Source organism: Pseudorasbora parva, chromosome 25 (genome assembly GCF_024679245.1).
Source record: "Pseudorasbora parva isolate DD20220531a chromosome 25, ASM2467924v1, whole genome shotgun sequence".
NCBI classification, from domain to species: Eukaryota; Metazoa; Chordata; class Actinopteri; order Cypriniformes; family Gobionidae; genus Pseudorasbora; species Pseudorasbora parva.
The window spans coordinates 17,290,512-17,313,147 of NC_090196.1; the positions used below are offsets into that span (position 1 = coordinate 17,290,512).

Here is a 22,636-nt window from a genome sequence, read left to right on the forward strand (position 1 = left end):
TTACATCCTCGTTTCATTTAATCCTACAAACAGACAAAACATCTCGTACAGCTAAACAGTGTCAGTATGCAATGCTTCATCTTACGTCAGTAACAAAACAGTGAGATACCAGAAATATTAAAACACCATTTCAAATGTGACTACATTATTAAAACATGGCCATGCCTCGTAAAGCACTAGTGCCTCAAATATAAAATTCTAGACATAAATAGAAATTTGGTCCATCGACGTGGTTGCGGTAATATTATTTACACATTAGAATATTATTTCCTGCCCTTCTCCATGACTGATTTTGCCACTTTCTTTGTATATTTGTATGAAAAACAGTGGCTGAAATTCTACTACAAAAGATAGACTAATAAAAAAGTCTTATTAAAATAAAATAAAAAGTTGTTTTCCCTTTAAACAAGCTTTTAAGCAAATAAATACGAGACTCTATGAGAAGACATTAGTACGTAAGACATTAGCACAAGGTGGCAGTTTAAGAGAAAAACAATTAATAAAAACGTGGAGTGTACAAAGGCACACATTTAACAACAGCACTGCATCCAGCAGAGTGCTATCAGTTCAGAGAGGGACCGGGGGAAAACAAGAGCATTCTTTGATAGGGGAAAAAAACAAGTCTTTTTCCTGTGGCGGCTCATCACTATGGTTACACCAAGGATTCCAGACTCTCGGCCGCACTCGGGACGCCTCCTGGGACTGTGCCGTTGTTGTCAGAGGACTGAAGCGCTCGCTCGTCTTCTTGGGTGCTGACCAAACTCAGGATGGCTTTGTAGAGGAACTGATACTGATCCTATCCATCCCAAAAAAACAAGAACATGTTGGTAGTTTGACCACAATATACCACTTCAAATATTCAATTTCCCCTTGTGGATTTGAGTTAATTCCACCTCGGGGCAGGACTTTTTTTCCTTATCGTCACTGCTGCCAACTACATATATGCAAAAAATAAAATAAAGTTGCTGCATTTCCTTAAAATGTCTAAATGCCAAAAGTTATTTAATACATTTATTTACTTATGTAAAGAGGGAGAAAAAAATGCTATATCCGAATTGTAATATTTGAGCATACTATGCATGCATGAGCTTGCTTATATTTGAAGATTTATGTAGTGTAACTATTTGTTGTTGATGCTTTGTGTTTATACAAGTTCTATAACCCAATACAATAATTTATGTATTTATATTTAATACACACGCCTGTTCAAATTCTCAATGCAATTATCTAATCAACCAATCACATGGTTGGTTGAATGGGCCGACTGATTCAAGCTGACAAGAGCAACTTTGACTGAAATAACCACCCGTTACATCTAAGGTATGCAGCAAAGCATTTGTGAAGCCACAACACACAACCTTGAGGTGGATGGGCTACAACAGCAGAAGAGAAAAATGTTGCCTAGTTTGATGAGTCTCGATTTCTGTTAAGACATTCAGATGGTAGATTCAGAATTTGGCATAAACAGAATGAGAACATGGATCCATCTGGCCTTGGGGTGGTGGTGTAATGGTGTGGGGGATGTTTTCTTGGCACACTTTAGGCCCCTTAGTGCCAATTGGGCATTATTTAAATGCCACGGCCTACCTGAGCATTGTTTCTGACCATGTCCATCCCTTTATGACCACCATGTACCCATCCTCTGATGGGTACTTCCAGCAGGATAATGCACCCTGTCACAAACCTCAAATCATTTCAAATTGGTTTCTTTAACATGACAATGAGTTCACTGTACTAAAATGGCTCCCACAGTCACCAGATCTCAACCCAATAGAGCATCTTTGGTGGAACGGGAGCTTCATGCCCTAGATGTGCATTCCACAAAAAAAAAAAAAATATGTATGTATGTATATAAGGCTTTTATGAGGCTTTTAAAAACTCCCAGCCTGGTTCATTACTCAAAACCGCAATCATGGGTAAGACTGCCGACCCGACCCTGTCCAGAAGGCCATCATTGACACCCTCAAGCGAGAGGGTAAGACACAGAAAGAAATGTCTGAACGAATAGGCTGCTCCCAGAGTGCTGTATCAAGGCACCTCAGTGGGAAGGAAAAAGTGTGGCAAAAAACACTGCACAACGAGAAGAGGTGACCGGACCCTGAGGAAGATTGTGGAGAAGGACCGATTCCAGACCTTGGGGGACCTGCGGAAGCAGTGGACTGAGTCTGGAGTAGAAACATCCAGAGCCACTGTGCACAGGCGTGTGCAGGAAATGGGCTACAGGTGCCGCATTCCCCAGGTCAAGCCACTTTTGGGCTACAGAGAAGCAGCACTGGACTGTTGCTCAGTGGTCCAAAGTACTTTTTTCAGATGAAAGCAAATTTTGCATGTCATTCGGAAATCAAGGTGCCAGAGTCTGGAGGAAGACTGGGGAGAAGGAAATGTCAAAATGCCTGAAGTCCAGTGTCAAGTACCCACAGTCAGTGATGGTCTGGGGTGCCATGTCAGCTGCTGGTGTTTCTCCACTGTGTTTTATCAAGGGCAGGGTCAATGCAGCTAGCTATCAGGAGATTTTGGAGCACTTCATGCTTCCATCTGCTGAAAAGCTTTATGGAGATGAAGATTTGGTTTTTCAGCACGACCTGACACCTGCTCACAGTGCCAAAACCACTGGTAAATGGTTTACTGACCATGGGATTACTGTGCTCAATTGGCCTGCCAACTCTCCTGACCTGAACCCCATAGAGAATCTGTGGGATATTGTGAAGAGAAAGTTAAGAGACGCAAGACCCAACACTCTGGATGAGCTTAAGGCCGCTATCGAAGCATGCTGGGCCTCCATAACACCTCAGCAGTGCCACAGGCTGATCGCCTCCATGCCACACCGCATTGAGCAGTCATTTCTGCAAAAGGATTCCCGACCAAGTATTGAGTGCATAACTGAACATAATTATTTGAAGGTTGACTTTTATTTGTATTAAAAACACTTTTCTTTTATTGGTCGGATGAAATATGCTATTTTTTGAGATGGGAATTTTGGGTTTTCATGAGCTGTATGCCAAAATCATCAGTATTAAAACAATAAAAGACCTGACATATTTCAGTTGGTGTGCAATGAATCTAAAATATATGAAAGCTTAATTTTTATCATTACATTATGAAAAATAATGAACTTTATCACAATATGCACAATTTTTGAGAAGGACTTGTATATATAATTAGTGCTTGGTGTTTTTTGAGTGCTTGGTTTTGTTATGAGCTCTATTGAATAAAAGCAGCCAGAGGAACCCTCACAATGTCAGTGAAGACTCCAGGCCTCATGAGGTTGATCATCTTGGCCACCATGTAGACATCCACCACGCTCTCGGCCTCAAGCTGCTGCAGGAGTGTGGACAGCGCACAGAACGTTCCCGCAGTCACACCGCCATGTCTGCAGATACACAGGCAACATACAGCACAAATCAACACAGACATTATGAAACAAATTGATGAGAAGGCATGTTCAGTTTATAATCCTAGCGAACCGCCAACCTACACAGCATTTTCAGGCATCATAGACATGCTCCTGACTTGCTGTCTGCTAGTAAACAAGCACTGCATGAATCTATCAAGAATGAATGCAATCCAACACCACATTTCAGGCAATATATACGCATATTACCTTGAAATATCAATGGTTAAATGCACTAGTATATTTTAGTCAATATTTTAATTAAATTTAAAGCAAGGGTTTTTCCAGGGACTTCCAGTGAGCTACAAAGAAGTTTTGTATAAAAAAATCTTAAAATAATAAATGCCAATAGTAACAAAAAAAATATTTTAATAGTTATTAAAATAAAACTGCATTTGCTATTGCATTTGAATATGATTACTTCATATCGATACACCCATCCTCCCTTTGACTAGATTTAGTAGGGGTAACTGGTTAGACTCGATATAATGTTCCTTACAACTTAAGATCCAGTGATCCATGGATATTGACATGCTGTCAGGTATCGTAATTTCCTGACATAAGTGACTTGTATGTGCCTTGACGCCGGGAAACTACATGAAGCAAATTTGCCTGTGAACGCTTTATATAAATACAGATAAGTTTGTCTGAATATGGCTGATCGATTATATCAGTGTTATATCGTTCAGTGTTCGTCATCCAATTATGCAGAATATAAGTTGTCAATACAGTATAGCAGTACAATATCGTGTATGAATTTAACCCAAAATTCAACATGTTAGAACATGATTACTGCTAATCCACATTTCGCTGTTTGGAGTTCAGTTGTTTCTGTGAATTGCAGCGATCCATTTGCTTCTCTTTTCTGTAGCTTTTGGCAGTTTGTAAAAATATAACTCGGATCTCTTGTCAAATCTATTGGTACCTTCAATTGCAAAGCTCTTTCCCGTTTTAGATGCATTTTGTCTTTTTCGTGGCATTTACACTGAAAACCGTTTTTTGCCACTCAGTGGGCGTAACCGCAGCGACTGACGTTGACGTCACGCGCATACCCTCTATAGACTGAACACGTAATATGCATGTGCATGATGTCACCGTCACCATTTACACAGAAAGTTTACACAGAATTGATGACGATATTGTTTTCACTTTTAAACCCGTTTTCAAACCAACGCATCAAATCTAACATAAGATTGAATTATTTTGGCTTTAGCACAATTACGGAATAAAAAGCGAATTATTTTTTTTACTAAATGCTTACTAATATTACTGCTTAACAGCTGGTCAAATATCTCGACCATCATAAACCAGCCTGGAAATGCATGCAGGTCTAAGCTAATCTTTCCAGACAGCAGACAGTGAGGCGGCCCACTAGCTTCTGGAACAGACATAACGTGTCGTTTCCAAGACGCAGTGTGCATCTCCTTCAGGGCCAAGAAGCAACTCACTCATCGTGCACGACCATGGGTCCATCTTTGGAGCCGGACTCTTTTTGGATGATGTTGATCAGCTCAAAGACGTTACTGATAGGACTATCTGGGTTGGGCCAGCGTGGCGTCCGGTAATGCTTCACTTCCAGAACAAAATCATCCTGAAAAGAGCGAGAAAACGGATCAATTAAACATGTGTGCGTGTTTATGATCAGGTCTGTGTGTGATTCAGCAGATACAGATGGTTTAATGGCAAGTGTGTGAAAAGCAGCAGATGTGTTGTTTAACAGACTCTGTTCTCGCTTTCGTCAGCGGCCATTTGCTCCTCCTAATATTTCCCGCAATCGTACGGCAGGCGCCAGCTGCGATCTTCAAAACAGATGTCTGCGTTTGTGTTTTTGAATGGTTTTGGAGAAATGATGCACAGGAATCGCTCATTTACATGTTTCTGAATCGATTAGCACAGCTTTTGTATGATGGGTAAAATCTCTGATCCTCTTTCGGTTGCTAATGTCAGCTGGTAAATCTGATTGGCTTGCATTACCTGTGTCGCTTCTAAGATGTAATCCTGCACTATCAACAAGTCTTCATTGGACAGGCACACGCGACCCTCTCCTCTTAATGATACAGAGAAGGTCTCGTAGCTGATTGGCTGATCTCTTGTGGGCCAGAATATGATTGGCTCGCTGTCTTCTGTCTGGGAATGGAATAAAGAAAATGGCAAAGGGAGGGAGAGAGAGAACAAATGATGATTATGAGAGATGAATGAAAGGACAATCTGTTTCAATCTGATCAACAGGAAACCCAGGTGTGACACTTGGGCTGCACAACTTTGGAAAAAAAAATGTATAGCAATTTCTCTGATAAAAGAAAAATCCAGGTTTGTAAAATATTGAATATTAATACTAAAAATAAAGTATTTAAGAAAAAAAAAAAATATATATATATATATATATATATATAATTGTAACATAACTGTAAAATTACAATACTAATATTTAGGACTTTCTTTATTTCTTCATTTTCAAACATTAAACCAGCATCAAGCAGTTGTATTAATCGTGCAGCCTGAGTGATGTCATAATGCAGTTTGCGATACATACTGTAATGATGTTTACCGTAGTACTGACCGTGCTTCTCGTATCCGGCAATGACACAATAACCTGGGCATTATGATCCCACACCATCCTCCACAAGTCCTTCACTGTGCTGGGTAAAGGATTCTGGGTAATGATGAACTCTTTGCTCTGCCGATAGCCCTGATATATGGCATGAACGAGTTTTATTATGAATCTGAATAATCAGCTAGAGAGAAGTGACTTTAGAAACACTGAACGTCTCACCATGACATACGAGGCATTGATGTAGTCTGACGTCTCTCCTGCTGAAGTGGACAAACACACTCTGGATTTCTCCACTGCAAAACACACAACAGTCACTGTATGGAACTAAATATCTGTCCATTCATGCATTCATCCAACCATCCATCCGTCTGTCACTCTCAGTCTATCCATCCGTCTGTCACTTTCGGTCTATCCATCCGTCTGTCTGTCTGTCTGTCTGTCATCAAATTCAGGATTGCTTTATTGGCATGAAGGTAAATACAATATTGCCAAAGCGAGGAATATATTAACATAAATAATAGATATGAACATAAATAATAATACAGATAATAATAGAAGAAAATATTACAACATAAATTAAACTTAAATAAACAGTGTAACAAATTAGAACATTTGATACCACATTATTTGTTCTACTTCAGTCATGGCTCTAAAGTTATTTATTACATTTATTTAAGTCATTTTTATTTAAGTCATCTGTCTGTCTATCCGTCTGTCTGTCGTCTGTATACCTGTCTGTATAACTGTCAGTCAGTCTATCTGTCTGTCTGTCGTCTGTCTATCTGTATACCTCTCTGTCCATCTATCCATCCATCCATCTGTCTGTCTGTCTGTCTACTTGAATGCCTGTCTGTCTATCTGTCATAATTTATCTGTCTCTCTATCTGCCTGGCATCTATCTGTCTATCTATCTGTCATCTATATTTCTGTCTATCTGTCTGCCTGTCATCTATTTCTCTGTCTATATGTCTATCCATCTGTCATCTATCTATCTGTCTATCCATCAGTCTGTCATCTGTCTGTCATCTATCTGTCAATCTTTCTATCTGTCTGTCTGTCATCTATCCGTCAGTCTTTCTATTTGTCTGACTGTCTATCCATCTGTCTTTCATCTATCTGTATGTCTGTCTGTCTATCTATCTGTCTGTCATATACAGTTCTGTCTATGTCTGTCTGTCATTTGTCTGTCTGTCTATCTATCCGTCTGTCATCTATCTGTCTATCCATCTGTATGTCATCTATATTTCTGTCTGTCTGTCTATCCATCTGTCTGTCGGTCATCTCTGTCTATATATCCATCCATTTGTCTGTCTGTCTGTCTGTCTGTCTGTCTGTCTGTCTGTCTGTCTGTCTATCTGTCTATCTATCTATCTATCTATCTATCTATCTATCTATCTATCTTTCATAAAATATTGAATAGCAATAAATACAGTAGTGTTGTGAACACACCAGGAATCAGAGAGCAGCTTCTGTTCTTGGTTCTGTTGCAGTCATTCAGGGCGCTGGTGTAATCGTTCTGTTTGGCATTCGACTGGCACACCAGCTGCAATCACAAAGTCATTGTCATGTAGAAGTTATATTATTCCACTACAATTCATCTTCCAGCTGTGCTCTTCAGAAATCACTTAAAAACTAAGAGTACACATACTTTAAACTGCTTTTCCAGGCGTGTCTTGCAGGAGGCCCCTGGGGTCAGGAGGTTGTTAACATACTGATGAATATGGCTTGATGGAACCTCCGTCTCTTGACTCAAAATGGCCTCAACTAGAGCATCATGGGTAAAGATGTACTGCTCCTGTAAGTGTCCCAGACCAAATTATCTTCAGAAGGGCACTCGATTGTCAAAATTTGGATCAAAAGATACTCAGTAACACTAAGAATTGATTTAACAGTAAATGCACATTTTTCTTTGTGATATATTTATAGAGTACTATGAAGTTATGTTTACCAGAATGAGATTTTAATTTCTGTTTACTCACCTCCGTTTGAACTAGATAGTTCCGTTGTGTACGAATGTGTTTGAGGAAGCCCATGATATTGACTGTCCCCTGCTCTTTAATCTGTTTTAACATGCTGTCCAACACTACGTAGGTCCCTGTTCGGCCCACACCAGCACTAAGCACGCACACACACACACAATCAGACACACATCAGAAATGTGAAATATACCATATGACACTTGCTACATTTAAAGAATGTCCTGTAGCCCACCTGCAGTGTACAATCATTGGACCCATGTCATCTGTTTTGGCTCTAGAGGACTTGTAGACGAATGAAAGCACAGGTAGGACATACTCAGGTACACCCATGTCTGGCCACTGTGTGTAGTGGAAGTGTGTTACCGTCCTCTCATTACTACGACCTTTCTGAGAACCCTGAAGAAATCAAAACGGCATATACACACACGTAATGTTTAAATTCAAAACTCAACCTTTAAACAAAAACTTTTTGGTAAATGTTAAAATAACAATTCAACAACTTATTAAAGGTCCCGTTTTTCATGATTCCATCTTTCAAACTTTAGTTAGTGTGTAATGTTGCTGTTGGAGCATAAATAATACCTGTAAAATTATAAAGCTCAAAGTTCAATGCCAAGCGAGATATTTTATTTAACAGAAGTTCCCTTTCAAAGCCTACAGTGAACGGCCGGTTTGGACTACAGCAGGAAGTGCAGGGATGTAATGACGTCACTAGAACCGTTTGTTGACTAACCCTCCGCCCACAAGAACACGCATTCAGTGCTTGCATCTCCCAGTTATGGTAAGAGGCGGGACCTTTCCTGGCAAAGTGCGCTAAGCTGCTGTCCAATCACAACACGGGACGCGCTGGCCCAATCAGAACTCGTTACGTGTTTCTGAAGGAGGGACTTCATAGAACAAGGAAATCATCAGGCCGTTTTTAGGACAGAGAAAACAGCGCTGTACAGATAAGTCAATTGTGTGAAAAATACTGTTTTTTTACACGCGAAACATGAACTCATGTTATATTGCACACTGTAAACATAATCAAAGCTTCGAAAACACGCGAAGAATGGGACCTTTAATCAATAACATTAAATTATTTAATATTAATAATACTAAAACTCTAAACCAGGGTTGTTGTTATAACAAACTAAAACCATAAACAAATTGTATTACTTGAAATAAATGTTAAATAATAAACAATAAATAATTAATAAAATACACAAAAAAAAAATTATTTTAGCTACTTGCCAAGACAACATTTACCAATTTTATTTAGTTTAAAATAAAATGAAAAAGTTTAACTGAAATTAAAATAAAAACTGATATTTTTGAACACAAAATCTATTTAAAAATTAAAACTATAATGATATATCTCAATGATATAAATACATTTTAATACATTATAATTAAATACAACAAAAAAATAGTAACAGCCATTTTTAATGCTAAAGGGAATGTAGTCAAAACTATTTGATGTACAATATGAAAATGATATTAATTTTGAGATTTGCTAACAATTAAAGTGAACAGTGTTACTTTAGATGATGAGAAAGCCAATCTAAATGTAAAAATAGTGTAAATGAGCATAAACAATAAATATAAAATATCGACTGATACAAATAACTCAAAAAATCTCTAAGATCGACTTATTACCAATATGGTGTTGAGATAGTGTGTATTGCTGCTTGATACCTTCTTAATGCTGGTATTTCTGATGGTAAAGGTTCTCTGGGTGTAGTACGCGAGGACTTTTGTGCTCTTTACAGTAACCAAAAAACAGCCATACTCTTCCTGGTTCTCCAGAGGCCAGTATTGGTCACACTTCCTCTGAGAAATGGACAAAAATTGGTTCAATATGAATGTCTATTTACATCATATTTCCATCAACACTGTAACAAAGTTGTTTCAACTTAAAAAAAAAGTGTGTTCATGCTGCTTTCGTCAACTCAAATATACAAGTTCTCACTAAGTACAACTTCACATTAAAAGTTGACTAATCTTAAAATTAAGGCAGCATGAAGGCTAAGTTGAAACTACTTTTTTTCTTTACAGTGAATATAAATTCTGTCACTTTCTCACCTTGTTCAAAACCCATAAAAGTTTTAGTTTTCAACTGAAAAACAGCAGGTTATGAGAAAAATATATTTTCTTTCAATAACAAAAGAACAAAACACTGAACAGTGACTGATTTATATATCTGACAAAATTATTTTGCACACAAAAAATCTACAGCTGCTGGTTATTTTACTACAGGTTTTATGCAACAACAAAAAAAGTAATAAAGTATAAATTCACTACAACATAATCAGTTATTAATATTTAGTTGATTCTCTCTAGTTGCATGTGTTCATCATTTTTGCCCAAGCTGTCAAAGCAAGAAATTATGTCTGCACAATTGCACATCTTTTATTGCATTATCACAAATAAAACAATTGACTCCATCCAAAACTACCCAATATACTTACAAAATCTTAAAAAAAAAAACATTCTAAAAATATTTGATTAAAGGCTAAAGATGTCAATTTCCTAAGCCCATCATCACTTTTGGCCACTACTATATTTTCTACGCAATGAAAGTGAATGGAAACTGGGGTTGTCAAGCCCCATTATTCACCATAAAACGTGTCTACGAGATATTCCAAATCTTCTGAAGCCATACAACAATGTTAATCAATGCTTTACCTATGCTTTTAGGTAGACTTTAATAAAAATAACTCACCCTTCCTTTCTCCACTAGGTTTGTGATCATAACAATCACTCCCACATTCTGCTCCCACACCATCCGCCAGAAATCCGGCGTGCTGGACTTCAAGGGCCCTTGTGCTGCAATGTAGGCTCTCTGTTTGTTAAAACCCTTGTGTGAAGGAAAAAGAAGAGACAAATAAAGCTAGCATTCTTAGCAAGTGGTTTAAACTTTCAAAGAACATCTCAGGTGACACAATCTTACAAATAGGGGCTGCAAATATTTTCTCACACTCAAGGCCACCACGCCTGACTTTCTAAGATGAAATCAATAGTAAATCAGCAGTGCTTTTGAAGTGTTTTATATCTGCTGTTTTAATCATATCTACACTTACACAGCCACACTTGGAGGTAAGCATGCTTCACCTATTAAATGATGATAAAATCCTCATGTTTTGCCTGCATGGCAACACTTCTGAGCTAAGTAACATCTCTTACATCCACGTAGTTGGCGTTAATATAGTCCCCTCCGCTTCTTCCATCTTTGTCGGTCAGGGGTGCGAGTCGCACTCTGCTGTGGTCATCTAAAGGATGTAATCCAAGATATGCCATTTTATATCAGTCAATACAGAAACGTGCGTCTAATGCTTATATATGGTGACAGTGGTTCTCACAGGCTAAAATGTTGACGTATCTGTTCTTGTTCTTATTGTCCGGATGGTTGGAACAGTCTGTAGTTGTTCCAAGGTCCACGGTGCATGTCTGAACTTCCTAAAAAACACAAACAATCCTCTATTCCAACAGTCTGCCGTAACCAAACACCAAAAACACAGCCTTTTGATAACAAGTGAGCATCACGAATACATGCTAAAGCTATCAAAAGCAAACAAATTAAAAGGAGATGTTGCTTACCTCAAAATACTCTTTCAATATCTAATGAAGGGATGAGAATGCAAAAAGCAATGAAATACAATAAACTAAGCACCATTAATAAATAAAACAAAACACAGCATAGAGCAAAAGCACTGACAGACTGGGTTGGATTCTGTTCATTTGAATTATGCTAATTGCCTACAAATTCCAGTTCTGGAAGCTGATTGGTCAACAGAGCGAAACAACTAAATAAGAAATAAAGTCTCAATTATGATATAAATCTGTGATTGAGATAGAAATGAGTAATTACAAGAAATAAAGACATACTGTAAGAAAAAAAAAGTCATAATTGGGAGACAATGTTGAAATTATGAGAAATAGCAATTGTGAGATATAAAGTTGCAATTACAAGAAGTTACAAGTAGATTGTTTTGTGAGGCAGAAAAATCCTACATTTCTTAAAGGGGTCAATAATTGAGGAATCAAATTTTCCTTGAACCTCTACCATATAAGAGGTCATCATACTATAAGATTTACATTTATGCATTTGGCACACTTTTATCCATAGTGACTTGCATTGTATTCAAGGTACACATTTTTACATTCTTGTCGGTTCTTGCTTTCCCTGGGAATCGAACCCATGACCTTGGTGTTGCTAGCGCCATGCTCTACTGGTTGAGCTACCAGAAATCCCTGTAGCAACAAGTAACTTGTAGAATAGGAATATCCTACAAGTTACTTATTAATCCAAAAACAGCTTTTATTGTAACCAAGGCCAGAGAAAAACTCATTGTGGAATGTTCCTATCTATAAAACATAGGTGAAAGACCGCCTCTGAAGAAGAAAAGCAATGCCTAAATCATAATTGCAACTTTGGCCCCGCCCACTGGCATGTTAGTGAGAGTACACTTTTCTCTGGATCTTTTGGAAGGTACTGTTGTTTTTAGTTCTAAAAACAGCATTACCTTCCAAAAGATCCTAATGCTAGGAATGTGGTTATTTATTTTCAACAATGTGAACGTTTCAGTTGAGCATTATTTGTTTGTATTCGATACATTTCACTGTGGACTGAATGTCCACAGTCGGTATAAATCAATGGCAATTTCAACGTAGTCTTTGCAAACAGACTTTTACAATACAGACTCGACAGTAATTCCACAAACATGTAAGTAACCGTGTTATCTTAATGCCTGATCTGTGACCAGTGATTTCTGAAATGTAATGATTCATGTACGGTCAGATGTTCTTTGTCTGTGTCAGTAAATCAAACCAGTGACTAAACCGTCCACTTCACATCGATTCTCTTAAGCCCCTTTCACACTGCACGTCGGACCCGCAATATTCCCGGAACATTGCCGGGTCGCCTTCTGTGTGAAAGCAACCACGTCCCGGAATTGATTACCGAATTGAACCCGGGTCGGGAACCTAGTAACATTGCGGGGTTCGAGTGCTGTGTGAACAAAAGCCGAAACTAATGCCGCAACGTGTACGTAGTTATCGTGCGACTCCTAGAGCTTGTTTTTTTAATAATACAACCCTGCAGTGCCAGAAGAGCTAGTCGGTGTTTTAAACGCAGAGAGTGTTCGTATACAAAAGAAACTAAAACTAAACAAGCAGAAACGTGCCCAAACTGGACATAAGTCGAGACCACGGAGCTCCTTACTATCCGCGCTGAAGCTGAGATCGCTCGCCATTATACGTCACATCAGGATGTCACGTGTCAACTCGACCCGGGACCGTTAAGCATTGTGTGTGAAAGCGCACATATTACGGTATTTCGCTGGCCGTGTCAATGGACCAAATCTAGCGGCCCAGGAACAAATGCCGGGTCGCATTATCCGTGTATTTGCCGGAATCGCAGTGTGAAGGGGACTTTAGTAGGATGAAAATAATCTGGTATTTAAATGGAGAGTAATTTATAATAAGGAGTTATTAAATAATGCTCTGTTTACAATCGCTGGAGCTGTCGATCAAACAGCGAGAGTTTATCAGTGACTGAATTCTGGACTCTTGGCCAAACTCCTGTAATAACCAACAGATCTCGTATTTACATTGTGTTTGCAATGTTAGTTGTGCAGAAATTGAGTTGCAATGATGAGATCACTGGGCATAAAAAAACAGAAAGCTCAACATATCGGTGATCAGCCACAATGCTTATCACTGCAACATTTTATGCCACGATTTAAATCTAATAATATAATAAACAAGTTCTCAGATGAGTTAACCTTGAGACCTGTAAGAGTACAAATGTTCTAAAAGTTTTTGAGAGTTGCCACATGTAATACCCATTTCATATGGAAAGATGTCAGCCAATCACAACAGTGGGCATTTACATTGAATCTCTGAGCAGACACGCCACTTTAAACAGATAATTCAAATCAGAGGCTAAAATCAGGGTAGGAAAAATGACATTTTTTGACGTAAAAATCATACTAACATAATCATACACCAGGAAACATGCACTTCTTGACCCTTTTAAAAGTATTTCAAATCTTTTTCCTCAATATTTATAAATACAAATGTATACTTAGGAAATTATTTTTCTTTTAGATCAGATTTATGATGAATCAAAATGGACAGAATCCAAAGCCTTGCTGTCATGATTGAACAGAACATGCATTTGAACTACATTTTGCGTTGTGCATCGTGTATGTTTTAGCCTGCCACAAAACACTTATCGCTAGTGGGTGTGTAGAGAATAAACTTTAATTCAGCCTGAACGTGACACAAAAAGTAACAGTTCTCAAAAGGAAACTTGAAAAATATTACTTTTCACAGGTAGCGCTTATGACAAGAAATAATAATTATGTTTACTGCCTTGTTTGTGTCCAATTAAAACTTGCTTGATTTTTGAATGATCTAATCAAGTGTTAATAAATTAATGTTATGGTGAGAATGTACTATCTGACACTGACTGATGTTAATTAAGATGTAACTGGGTCTTTTTGTGCACCTGACTGGAATCTAGAGCCGAGCGCGTTGCTGACCTAATTATAACTCGAATGCATTATCAACAACCTGCGCTCATGCATGAATGGATAGACACGGCAAGCATAATCGTGCCTGAATGAACCAAACAATTCATTTATAAGACATGCCTTAATGACATGTTGATGTGCTACATCAAGGCTCGTACGACACAGCTGTCCCTTGAAAAGTGTCAAAAAAAAAGAGAGGGGGATGATGGGATACGAACCTCAAACTCTCTGGAAAATGAGTTGGTGTTGTGAAGCTCAGTCACATGCTTTACAAATTGCTTTGCTGACTGGGGTTCATGTTCACCTGGAAGGGCAAAATACAGTTGCTGATGACAATAGCATTAAAAAGCATTTATGACTTTTATTTGAACACAGTTATGGTTTACACTGGTCAGAGAAATTATATTATTAGCTAACAATAATGCGAAACCTGTTTATAGTCGGGTGAATTTGGATGTTGGTCATTTTTGCCTCATGGGAACCAAAAAAAAAAATGTCATATGGTTTAACCAAGTTAAAGGTAATTTTATATTTGCCATGCACTTTAAATAAATTGAGTGCATTAATTTTAATAAAACTATTTAATACATTTTAAATAAACCAATTGATACTAAAACTATTTGTACATATATTTTTCAATGTGATTATTTATATAATAAATATTGGTTTATACACTCTCAGAAAAAAAGGTACAATGCTGTCACTGGAGCGGTAGCCTAGAGTACAAAACCCAAAAGGTACCACTATGTACCTTTAAGGTACTAATACGCACTCTTAAAGTATGTACCTTTTAAGTTACTAATATGTACCATTTAGGGGTGAGTAAGGTAGAAAGATGTACCTTTTCACTTTTGTACCTTAGGGTACCGCCCCAGTGACAGCACTGTACCTTTTTTTCTGAGACTCTAAGGGAAGTTTCACCATATGACAATGATCATGATTTTATGGGAATTATTGAAGGGACTTTTTAGGGGCCTATTTGCACAATGATGATATCGATTTTTATAGCATGTTGGTCATCCCCACTTGACAAATTTGTCAAATATTACAAGCATTTTATATATATATATTTGTTATATTGTAAATAACTATAATAAAATATTAGGCCAAAATACTTTTATAACTTTTACTTTATTCTCCCCAACAAATATTATTATTACTTCATAAATGTATAACGTGGTTATCATAGAAGAGGCGCATCTAAGTCATTAAAGGTATAGTTCACCCAAAAATGAGAACTATCCCTTTTAAGTATATGAATTGCATTTTTTAAATTTACAGATTACAGATTAGACAAAAAAAATCACGTTATTGACCCAAATATTATTAGTACCCAGTTATGATTATGAAAAAGTGTGTGCATGTGTGTGTGTTACCAGTAGGACTCAGCATTGGCGAAGAGGAAATCACCCTGGGTGATGTGCTGTCTTCAATGTAGAAATGAGCAGTCTGAAAACATTTCCTGTAACGGCATTAAACACTATTTCTACACCAGCACTTTATGTAGCAGAAATACTGTTGACTGAAGAGCATGTCAATTTGGATGTACTACGCAAATGACTTTCACACAAAGTTAATAAAAACACATGGTTCTCACACACAAGCTTTGATTATTTGCGTGTTGTTGTGACTTATATCCACATATGTGCTTGAGACTGAACTCCAAGCTCAAAAAATAAACACAAAAACCATATTCAATCTAATCCACAACATGTTTTTAACAGGATCACTCAGAGGCCTTCCTTAACCGGAAGCCGTTTTGTCTAAAACCTAACTTCTTGGAAGGGATTAGTGACCACAGCACTGGGCGACACAGATTTAACGCTAACGTTTCAAGACGTCCCATTAAGTGCGCATCTGTCTGCTCTCCAAATGAGCACCATGTAGCTACAGATGGACAAGCGGTCGTACATGCCCATGTTCTGCTGAGATTGAACCACCCACGGCTGCACTAACAAGACATGAACATGACTTGGTCGTGTTGAACATAATCACGTGGAGGTTCTTTCTCCAGCCTGGCAGCATGTGTTCCCTGTAGGCCCACAAACAACAGATCAGCATATCGGAGATTTAATCACCGGCTCCAAGATTACCGATTTAATCTCCTCGCAATCTTCACGGTGTAACAACAAAAAGTCAAACATGAGCAATACGTTAAAGGGTCAAGAGGCATGTCGGAATGAGAGATGTACAATCTTGTGCCGCTAAACTGTTTACACATCGGAGACATGTTCTTGATGGGATTGCCAAAGTTGCTTATTTCACAGTTGGGAATATCTGAAGGAAAACAGGATTAGAGACTTCCATCCTGGTGTGGATAGAGCATTTGTATTGCTTTGTGTGTGTATGAAACTGGCCAGAATTCACACCACACACACAAAGACCATTGCCACATCATGGATTGTTTATCTTTCTTCCCTTTGAGGTGGTCCCTCGCCCGGTGGGTGTGAGATTGGGTCTGTGCCCAAGATTAGACCCCCATCACAGACAGACAACACGCTTCTCATGGGGACACACTGCTCCCCCTTATCGACGATTGTTATGATTATGGATTAGTAACAATATGATTCATGAAAGGAATGGAATCATAAGCAGCTGTCTCAGAGGAAGTGTATTTTTGTTTTCCATTCTTGTCCGAGTCAGCTATGCATGGCCAATGCCAAAACAGATTTTACAAAAGAAAGAAAAAAATTACTTGCTTAGGTAACCTAAAATTGTGCTTCATGTGGTAGCATATGTCCTAAATGCCTTTATTCATGTCTCATTCATGGCATTTATTCATCTTTATTCATGGCAGTTTAACTTCTCAGGACAAACAAGGGACTCGAGAAATGGTAAAAATGAAACAACCATCACAACAACAACAAAAAAAACCTGTGGATCATCCAGGGAACGAGACGCAGTATTAAGAATCAATAGTTCATAAACTTTTGAATAGGGTCATTTTAATAATTTCTGGGTTTTTTGTGTTGAGGAATATATGTAAATATTTTTATTTAAAATATCTTATTCAGGACAGTACTAAATAAAAAAATAACAGGCCTTTTGTTTGATATCTCTTATTTAGTTAAATTTTGCAAGCGGTTCACATACTGTTCCTTGCAACATGCTGCAATTGTTTTGTGAAAATGCTGTTATGTATTAGGCTTACCTCCAGTAGATAAAAATGCCAATCAAAAAAATGAGACCCAGGAAGGTGAGGGTGGAGACCACAGCCAGAGGAACAACAGCCGCCTTCTGCCGCTCAATGCTGCTCACCAGGCCCACCCGTGACTCATGACTGCTGTTATTGGCGTCTATGGGTCAAAAAACATCCTCCTCAGATCAGAGCGTTATCAGTAATCATAATTTAGATATTCCTATCAGACTCAAACATATTTGGTGCATGGGGCTAATGAACAATACTAAAAATTTGGATATACACTGAAAACAAACTCACCTTGTAAAATAGAAGTCACACTTCATGTAAATTTTAACACAAATTCAGGTTAATCTGCACTGAAGTGACATCATTTGCAAACCAGTACGCCATAAGACGGAGTAATACTTTCAATAAATAAAATAAAAATGGCTTTGATTTTAAAATTGTATACACATGATTAAACAATGAATGATTATCTATGTTAAATCAATGGTACAATCAATGTTGTCAATAATGACAACAAAAAAATGTGAAGGTACTATTTTGTATTTAAAAAAGGCATAAAACAATTAATTTTGTCAAAACAAACAACCTCTTGTTCTTTGACAATGACAGATACTGAGGTCAAGCTAACACCACAGGATACTGACTCAGTTTCTCTTTGATTCTTAAAGACCCTATAATCAGTTTGCTATCTAGAAGGATTGGCATAGCACCAATTCTCGTCTATTCCATCAGAAATGTGTTTTGAGTTGGTCTGACACTAAGAAGCTAAAGAGTTCACAGGTCACGATTCATTGCAGACAAACATGTTTGAGAGATTAGGATCTGGCCTAGGACTGTCTGAAATGACCTCAGCATCCCAGCCAAAACACAATGCTACCACTGCCAGCTGTCACTCACTAGTGACTACATATAAGAGTTTTGCTGCCCTCTGCTGGACACACAGTAAAATAGCTGTTTCATCCCATGGAGGAATCATCCAAAAAAAAAAAAAAAGTGAGGCTACTAAGGAAAGGCTTGTTGATGATGTTTCCCAGAGCGAAACCAAATCTTAGCTCAGATGCTAAGCCTCCATGTGGTTTAATTTACTATTCAGACTTTCTATCATAAAACGCTTGATAAACCTACACGTTGATCCCATAAACAAATGGCATCAGTATCTTGGATTCGACTTGAGATGGAAAAAATGCTGTTGGTATGTTTCTGATGACAGGTGTGAGCATGCTAATGCACATTTTTAGCAAAATTACATGAACAACATGCAAGACAAGACAGAACACATAGGAATCACATGGGACTAGGAATAAGACACATTGATGATGGGATTTTCTAATTAAGATGATGGTTCTTTAGTAGCACGTTTTATGGCATTTAGCCTAATTTGTCAAACGTTTTGATGCATACGTTTATTAAGGATGCTGTAGTGAGCTCTTCAAATCTTACCTTCCCAGCGAACTAACTTCTACAGAGCACTTTCTGGATGAGGTTTTAGTTGTTTAGGTTACATTTGTGGTGGGTTATGGCATTCAAAATTTAGGATGGGTTAGTTGTCCTCGAAACGAGAACTTTCAGACACTCTTCACTGATGATTCACTGATCAAACTTCACTGAGCATGGCTAAATCAAGAAGCACCTTCAGCATGGACGTCAGTAACCGAGAGCTTTACCTTCCACTGGTTCCTCCTCTGAATCCCTCTCAGTGCGCTCTGGAATACTGAAGTCTGAAGACGTCTCATTATCGGTGAGGTTTTCACCTGATCCACTCTCCTCTTCCCCACTACCTCGTAGAGTCCAGGAAGGACTGGGCCGCAGGGTGACCCTGAACTCGGTATCTTCACTCTCTGTCCCATTCTCCCCCTCAAAGTAGAAGGAGGAAGAGTGCTCCTCATTCCCATCATCCGCCTCATCAGGAGGTTCCGTGGTAGGAGAGGCAGTGGTAGTATATGGGATGACACTCTCATCTCCAGATGCTGAGCTCTGACCCCAATCTAAATCGAGTGCCCAGCCCGAGGCGCTGTTCTCCAGCTGCCCATCGGCAGAGTTTGAAGGAATGGAATTAGTCTCTGGAGCAGAGGAGATTGCAACGGTTGGGGGCACAACAGGAACAACCACAGAGATGGATTCTGGGGCAGAGGTTGGCACAAGGGTTGGAGTCACCACAGGAGTAGGTATGGATCTGAATACTGGAGTAGAGGTTGACGCAATGGTTGAAGATCTTATGGGAGTAGGTGCTCCCTGTGACTGTCCAATTGCACTTTGTGCAATACTGCTGACAGTGGCTGAAACAAAAATTCTGAGGTCACTAGAAGGCTTTGTGGAAAATGGAAGAGAAGAAAAAAGAGCTTCGGCACAGAGGTCCAAGTCTGCATCGCTGCACAGAGGAGTACCGGTGCTGGAAGTGGACAGAAATAAATCTAGATCTACAGGACTAGATAGGTCAACCGAGAGATCACTAAAAGGGGGAAATCCCAAAGTAGAAGAGGGCAGCAGGATGTTTAGAGAAGCATGCAAAGAGATTTCACTAGATGCACCACTGTCTTGACTAAAAGAAGGACCTACTAGATAAGAATCTACCCACTCCATTGAGTCCACAATGCTACCTGAGAGAGAAGCATCAGAGTCAAGGGTTGTCATCATCAGAGAGTAGTCCCTAGTGACAGGAACCGAAGGCTGGAGATATGCAAGAGAGCTCAGTGCGGAGACAGTACTGGGGAGCTCAGAGGGGAGTACAAGGTTGTTTTCATAGTTTGGCTGCATGGAGATAACGGAAGCTGTCGCTTCTGGTAACATTTGAGGAGGAAGAGTACTTCTACACTGGGGGTCAGCCGAGAAGGACCCAGATAAAACATCATCATCACCATCATCATCATTACAACCACCACTAGAGACAGGCTCCATGTCTAAATAAGACACAGAGCCGGTGAGGAATAGGGTAGGGTAGGAAGGGGAAGGGGTGATAGACTGCGCACCACCAGACACCAGCATGGAAACGGTGTACGGGATGTCCCAGTCAGGGATGGGTTCAGACAACACACTGCTTAAGGAGTAGGGGGACACAGAACTTGCATGCACGTAGGACAAAGTGTCAGATACAGAGGGGGCATATGAGGCACTCTCACCATTAAACACCGGCTGGGTGGTCTGCGACAGAACAGTGCTGAAAGCTGCAGTGGTTGGAAAAGGCAAGCTAGCAGTTGTAGGTCGAGGAGGGGCCTCAGGGGGGAATGTAGAGGAAGATGATTCCATTGGGATTTCAGGCAACAGGACTACAGTCACTGAACTATCCCCAACATAGCTGTCTGAGTCGGTTACAGGTTGAGACAGATCCTCAACCCCCGAAATGTCTATCGCAGCTGGTGTTAAAAATGTTCCACTTGTTTCAAAGGTTGCACTTGTTTGAGGGGGGACACTTGTTCCAGAGGTTGCACTTGTTTCAGAAGTGGCACTTTTTTCAGGGGGGACACTCGTTTCAGAGGTGGAACTTGTTTCAGGGCGGACACTTGTTTCAGAGGTGGAACTTGTTTCAGGGTGGACACCTGTTTCAGAGAGGGAACTTGTTTCAGGGGGGGGACCTGTTTCAGAGGGGGAACTTGTTTCAGGGGGGACACTTGTTTCAGAGGTGGAACTTGTTTCAGGTGGGACACTTGTTTCAGAGGTGGAACTTGTTTCAGGGGGCACACTTGTTTCAGGGGGCACACTTGTTTCAGGGGTGACACTTGCTGGAAAATCTGTAAAGGTACTGCTTCGCCCATCAGACTCTGAGGATACACCTGCTACAATACTATAACTATCTGGTCTAGTGGTGTGTACATTAACAAATGTGGTGGTTATGGTTGCAGGGGTGGAAGGTTGGTCTGTGTATTTCACTGTAGGTTTATCTGTGTATATCACTGGAATATAATGATCTTGAGTATTCTGAGAGTCTTCTATTGGGAATCTTCTTTCATGAGTCCTTGTCGTCGTCTTAACAATTGGATGGTCTGGACGCTCTGTTGAAGTAACTCTGGGGCTGGTTGTGGTGGTTTGGAAAGGATATGGAAGTTGCTTTGTGTTGGGTCTGATCAAAAAGGTGTTGATGTGATCATCTTCCTAAAACAGAAGAAAGAGATGGACAGAGAGAGAAGCAATGTGTTTAGTACTGTCGTAGAAAACCAAAAAATAACTACACACTAAAGTAGTATTGATGTAGTTACCTCTTCACTATAGTCAAATGATACAGAGTCATTGTCTGTTTCTGAAAATAAACAAAACATTAAAAAAAAAAGAGTTAGAACATGGTATAAGCAAAAAATTCACGTCAGCTACAGATAAATATGTTCTGTAATCTCTTATTTTTTATGTGTCTATGAGACTGAAAATAAACCTAAACTATTCTGACATAATATACTGTATTTAGTGCAAACTTCACATGTCAGCTCTGTATAAAAGTGTCCTATATGCCCTTTACTCTTTATAACAAAAACGTGTGATTATTAGATCAACTCGCTGTCTGTTAAAGACAATTTGCAATAATTGCAATAATAAAAGATTTTCAAAAAATCATTTTCCCATAATGTACACACACCTCACACTTGAAAATCAGTCTCTGTTTATAATTTTACCCTTAATAGGCAAAGATACTTGCATGCTTGAGGAACAAAAGTTGAACACACAAATTGGTTTTCAATGTGTATTCAATCACAATCCACATGCCTTAAAGGGACAATTTTGGCATTTGATATTCTATGTTGAGAGTACAGAGGTTGAGAAGGAAGGAAAGGTCAACCAGGTCACCAGATAGGACATTTGTTTAGGTCATTCTTTGATGCAAAGAGTGCAAAAGGGAGCAGTCTCTGGGTCAGAGGGTCGTTTTTTGATCATACACATTGTTTTACAAGACAGGAGAGTTTGGACACCTTCATGCATTACAAAAGCTCCCAGCACACAAAGATGGAGAGAGCTCACAATCTCTTGCAGGCTCTTACCTGTCATGGGATCAAGCTCAATGACACAAAATGGTGGAAAAGACCCCAGAGATTTTGTGATATGTGGACAAGATCGGTTTGTGAA

At 39.0% G+C, this 22,636-nt stretch overlaps 1 protein-coding gene across 7 annotated transcripts in view; it reads right to left on the minus strand.

The window, feature by feature from the left end:
• Positions 1-22,636, minus strand: part of ptprz1a (protein tyrosine phosphatase receptor type Z1a) — a 67,929-nt gene continuing 45,293 nt past the window's right edge. The window contains exons 11-31 of one of the 7 annotated variants that reach the window (XM_067435803.1): positions 21,781-21,821; positions 20,707-21,676; positions 19,255-19,866; positions 17,594-17,738; positions 15,819-15,904; positions 14,661-14,746; positions 11,504-11,524; positions 11,266-11,362; positions 11,090-11,175; positions 10,629-10,763; positions 9,602-9,736; positions 8,157-8,320; positions 7,925-8,060; positions 7,594-7,740; positions 7,395-7,488; positions 6,165-6,238; positions 5,940-6,080; positions 5,366-5,518; positions 4,840-4,982; positions 3,235-3,370; positions 1-796 (exon numbers count right to left, since the gene is read on the minus strand). In XM_067435803.1, the coding sequence (XP_067291904.1) occupies positions 653-796; positions 3,235-3,370; positions 4,840-4,982; positions 5,366-5,518; positions 5,940-6,080; positions 6,165-6,238; positions 7,395-7,488; positions 7,594-7,740; positions 7,925-8,060; positions 8,157-8,320; positions 9,602-9,736; positions 10,629-10,763; positions 11,090-11,175; positions 11,266-11,362; positions 11,504-11,524; positions 14,661-14,746; positions 15,819-15,904; positions 17,594-17,738; positions 19,255-19,866; positions 20,707-21,676; positions 21,781-21,821 (3,746 nt within the window). In that variant the 3' untranslated portion in view covers positions 1-652. Of the gene's footprint in view, positions 797-3,234; positions 3,371-4,839; positions 4,983-5,365; positions 5,519-5,939; positions 6,081-6,164; positions 6,239-7,394; positions 7,489-7,593; positions 7,741-7,924; positions 8,061-8,156; positions 8,321-9,601; positions 9,737-10,628; positions 10,764-11,089; positions 11,176-11,265; positions 11,363-11,503; positions 11,525-14,660; positions 14,747-15,818; positions 15,905-17,593; positions 17,739-19,254; positions 21,677-21,780; positions 21,822-22,636 lie in introns of all 7 variants that reach the window. The other 6 variants (XM_067435802.1, XM_067435798.1, XM_067435804.1 and 3 more) reach the window with 6 other exon arrangements.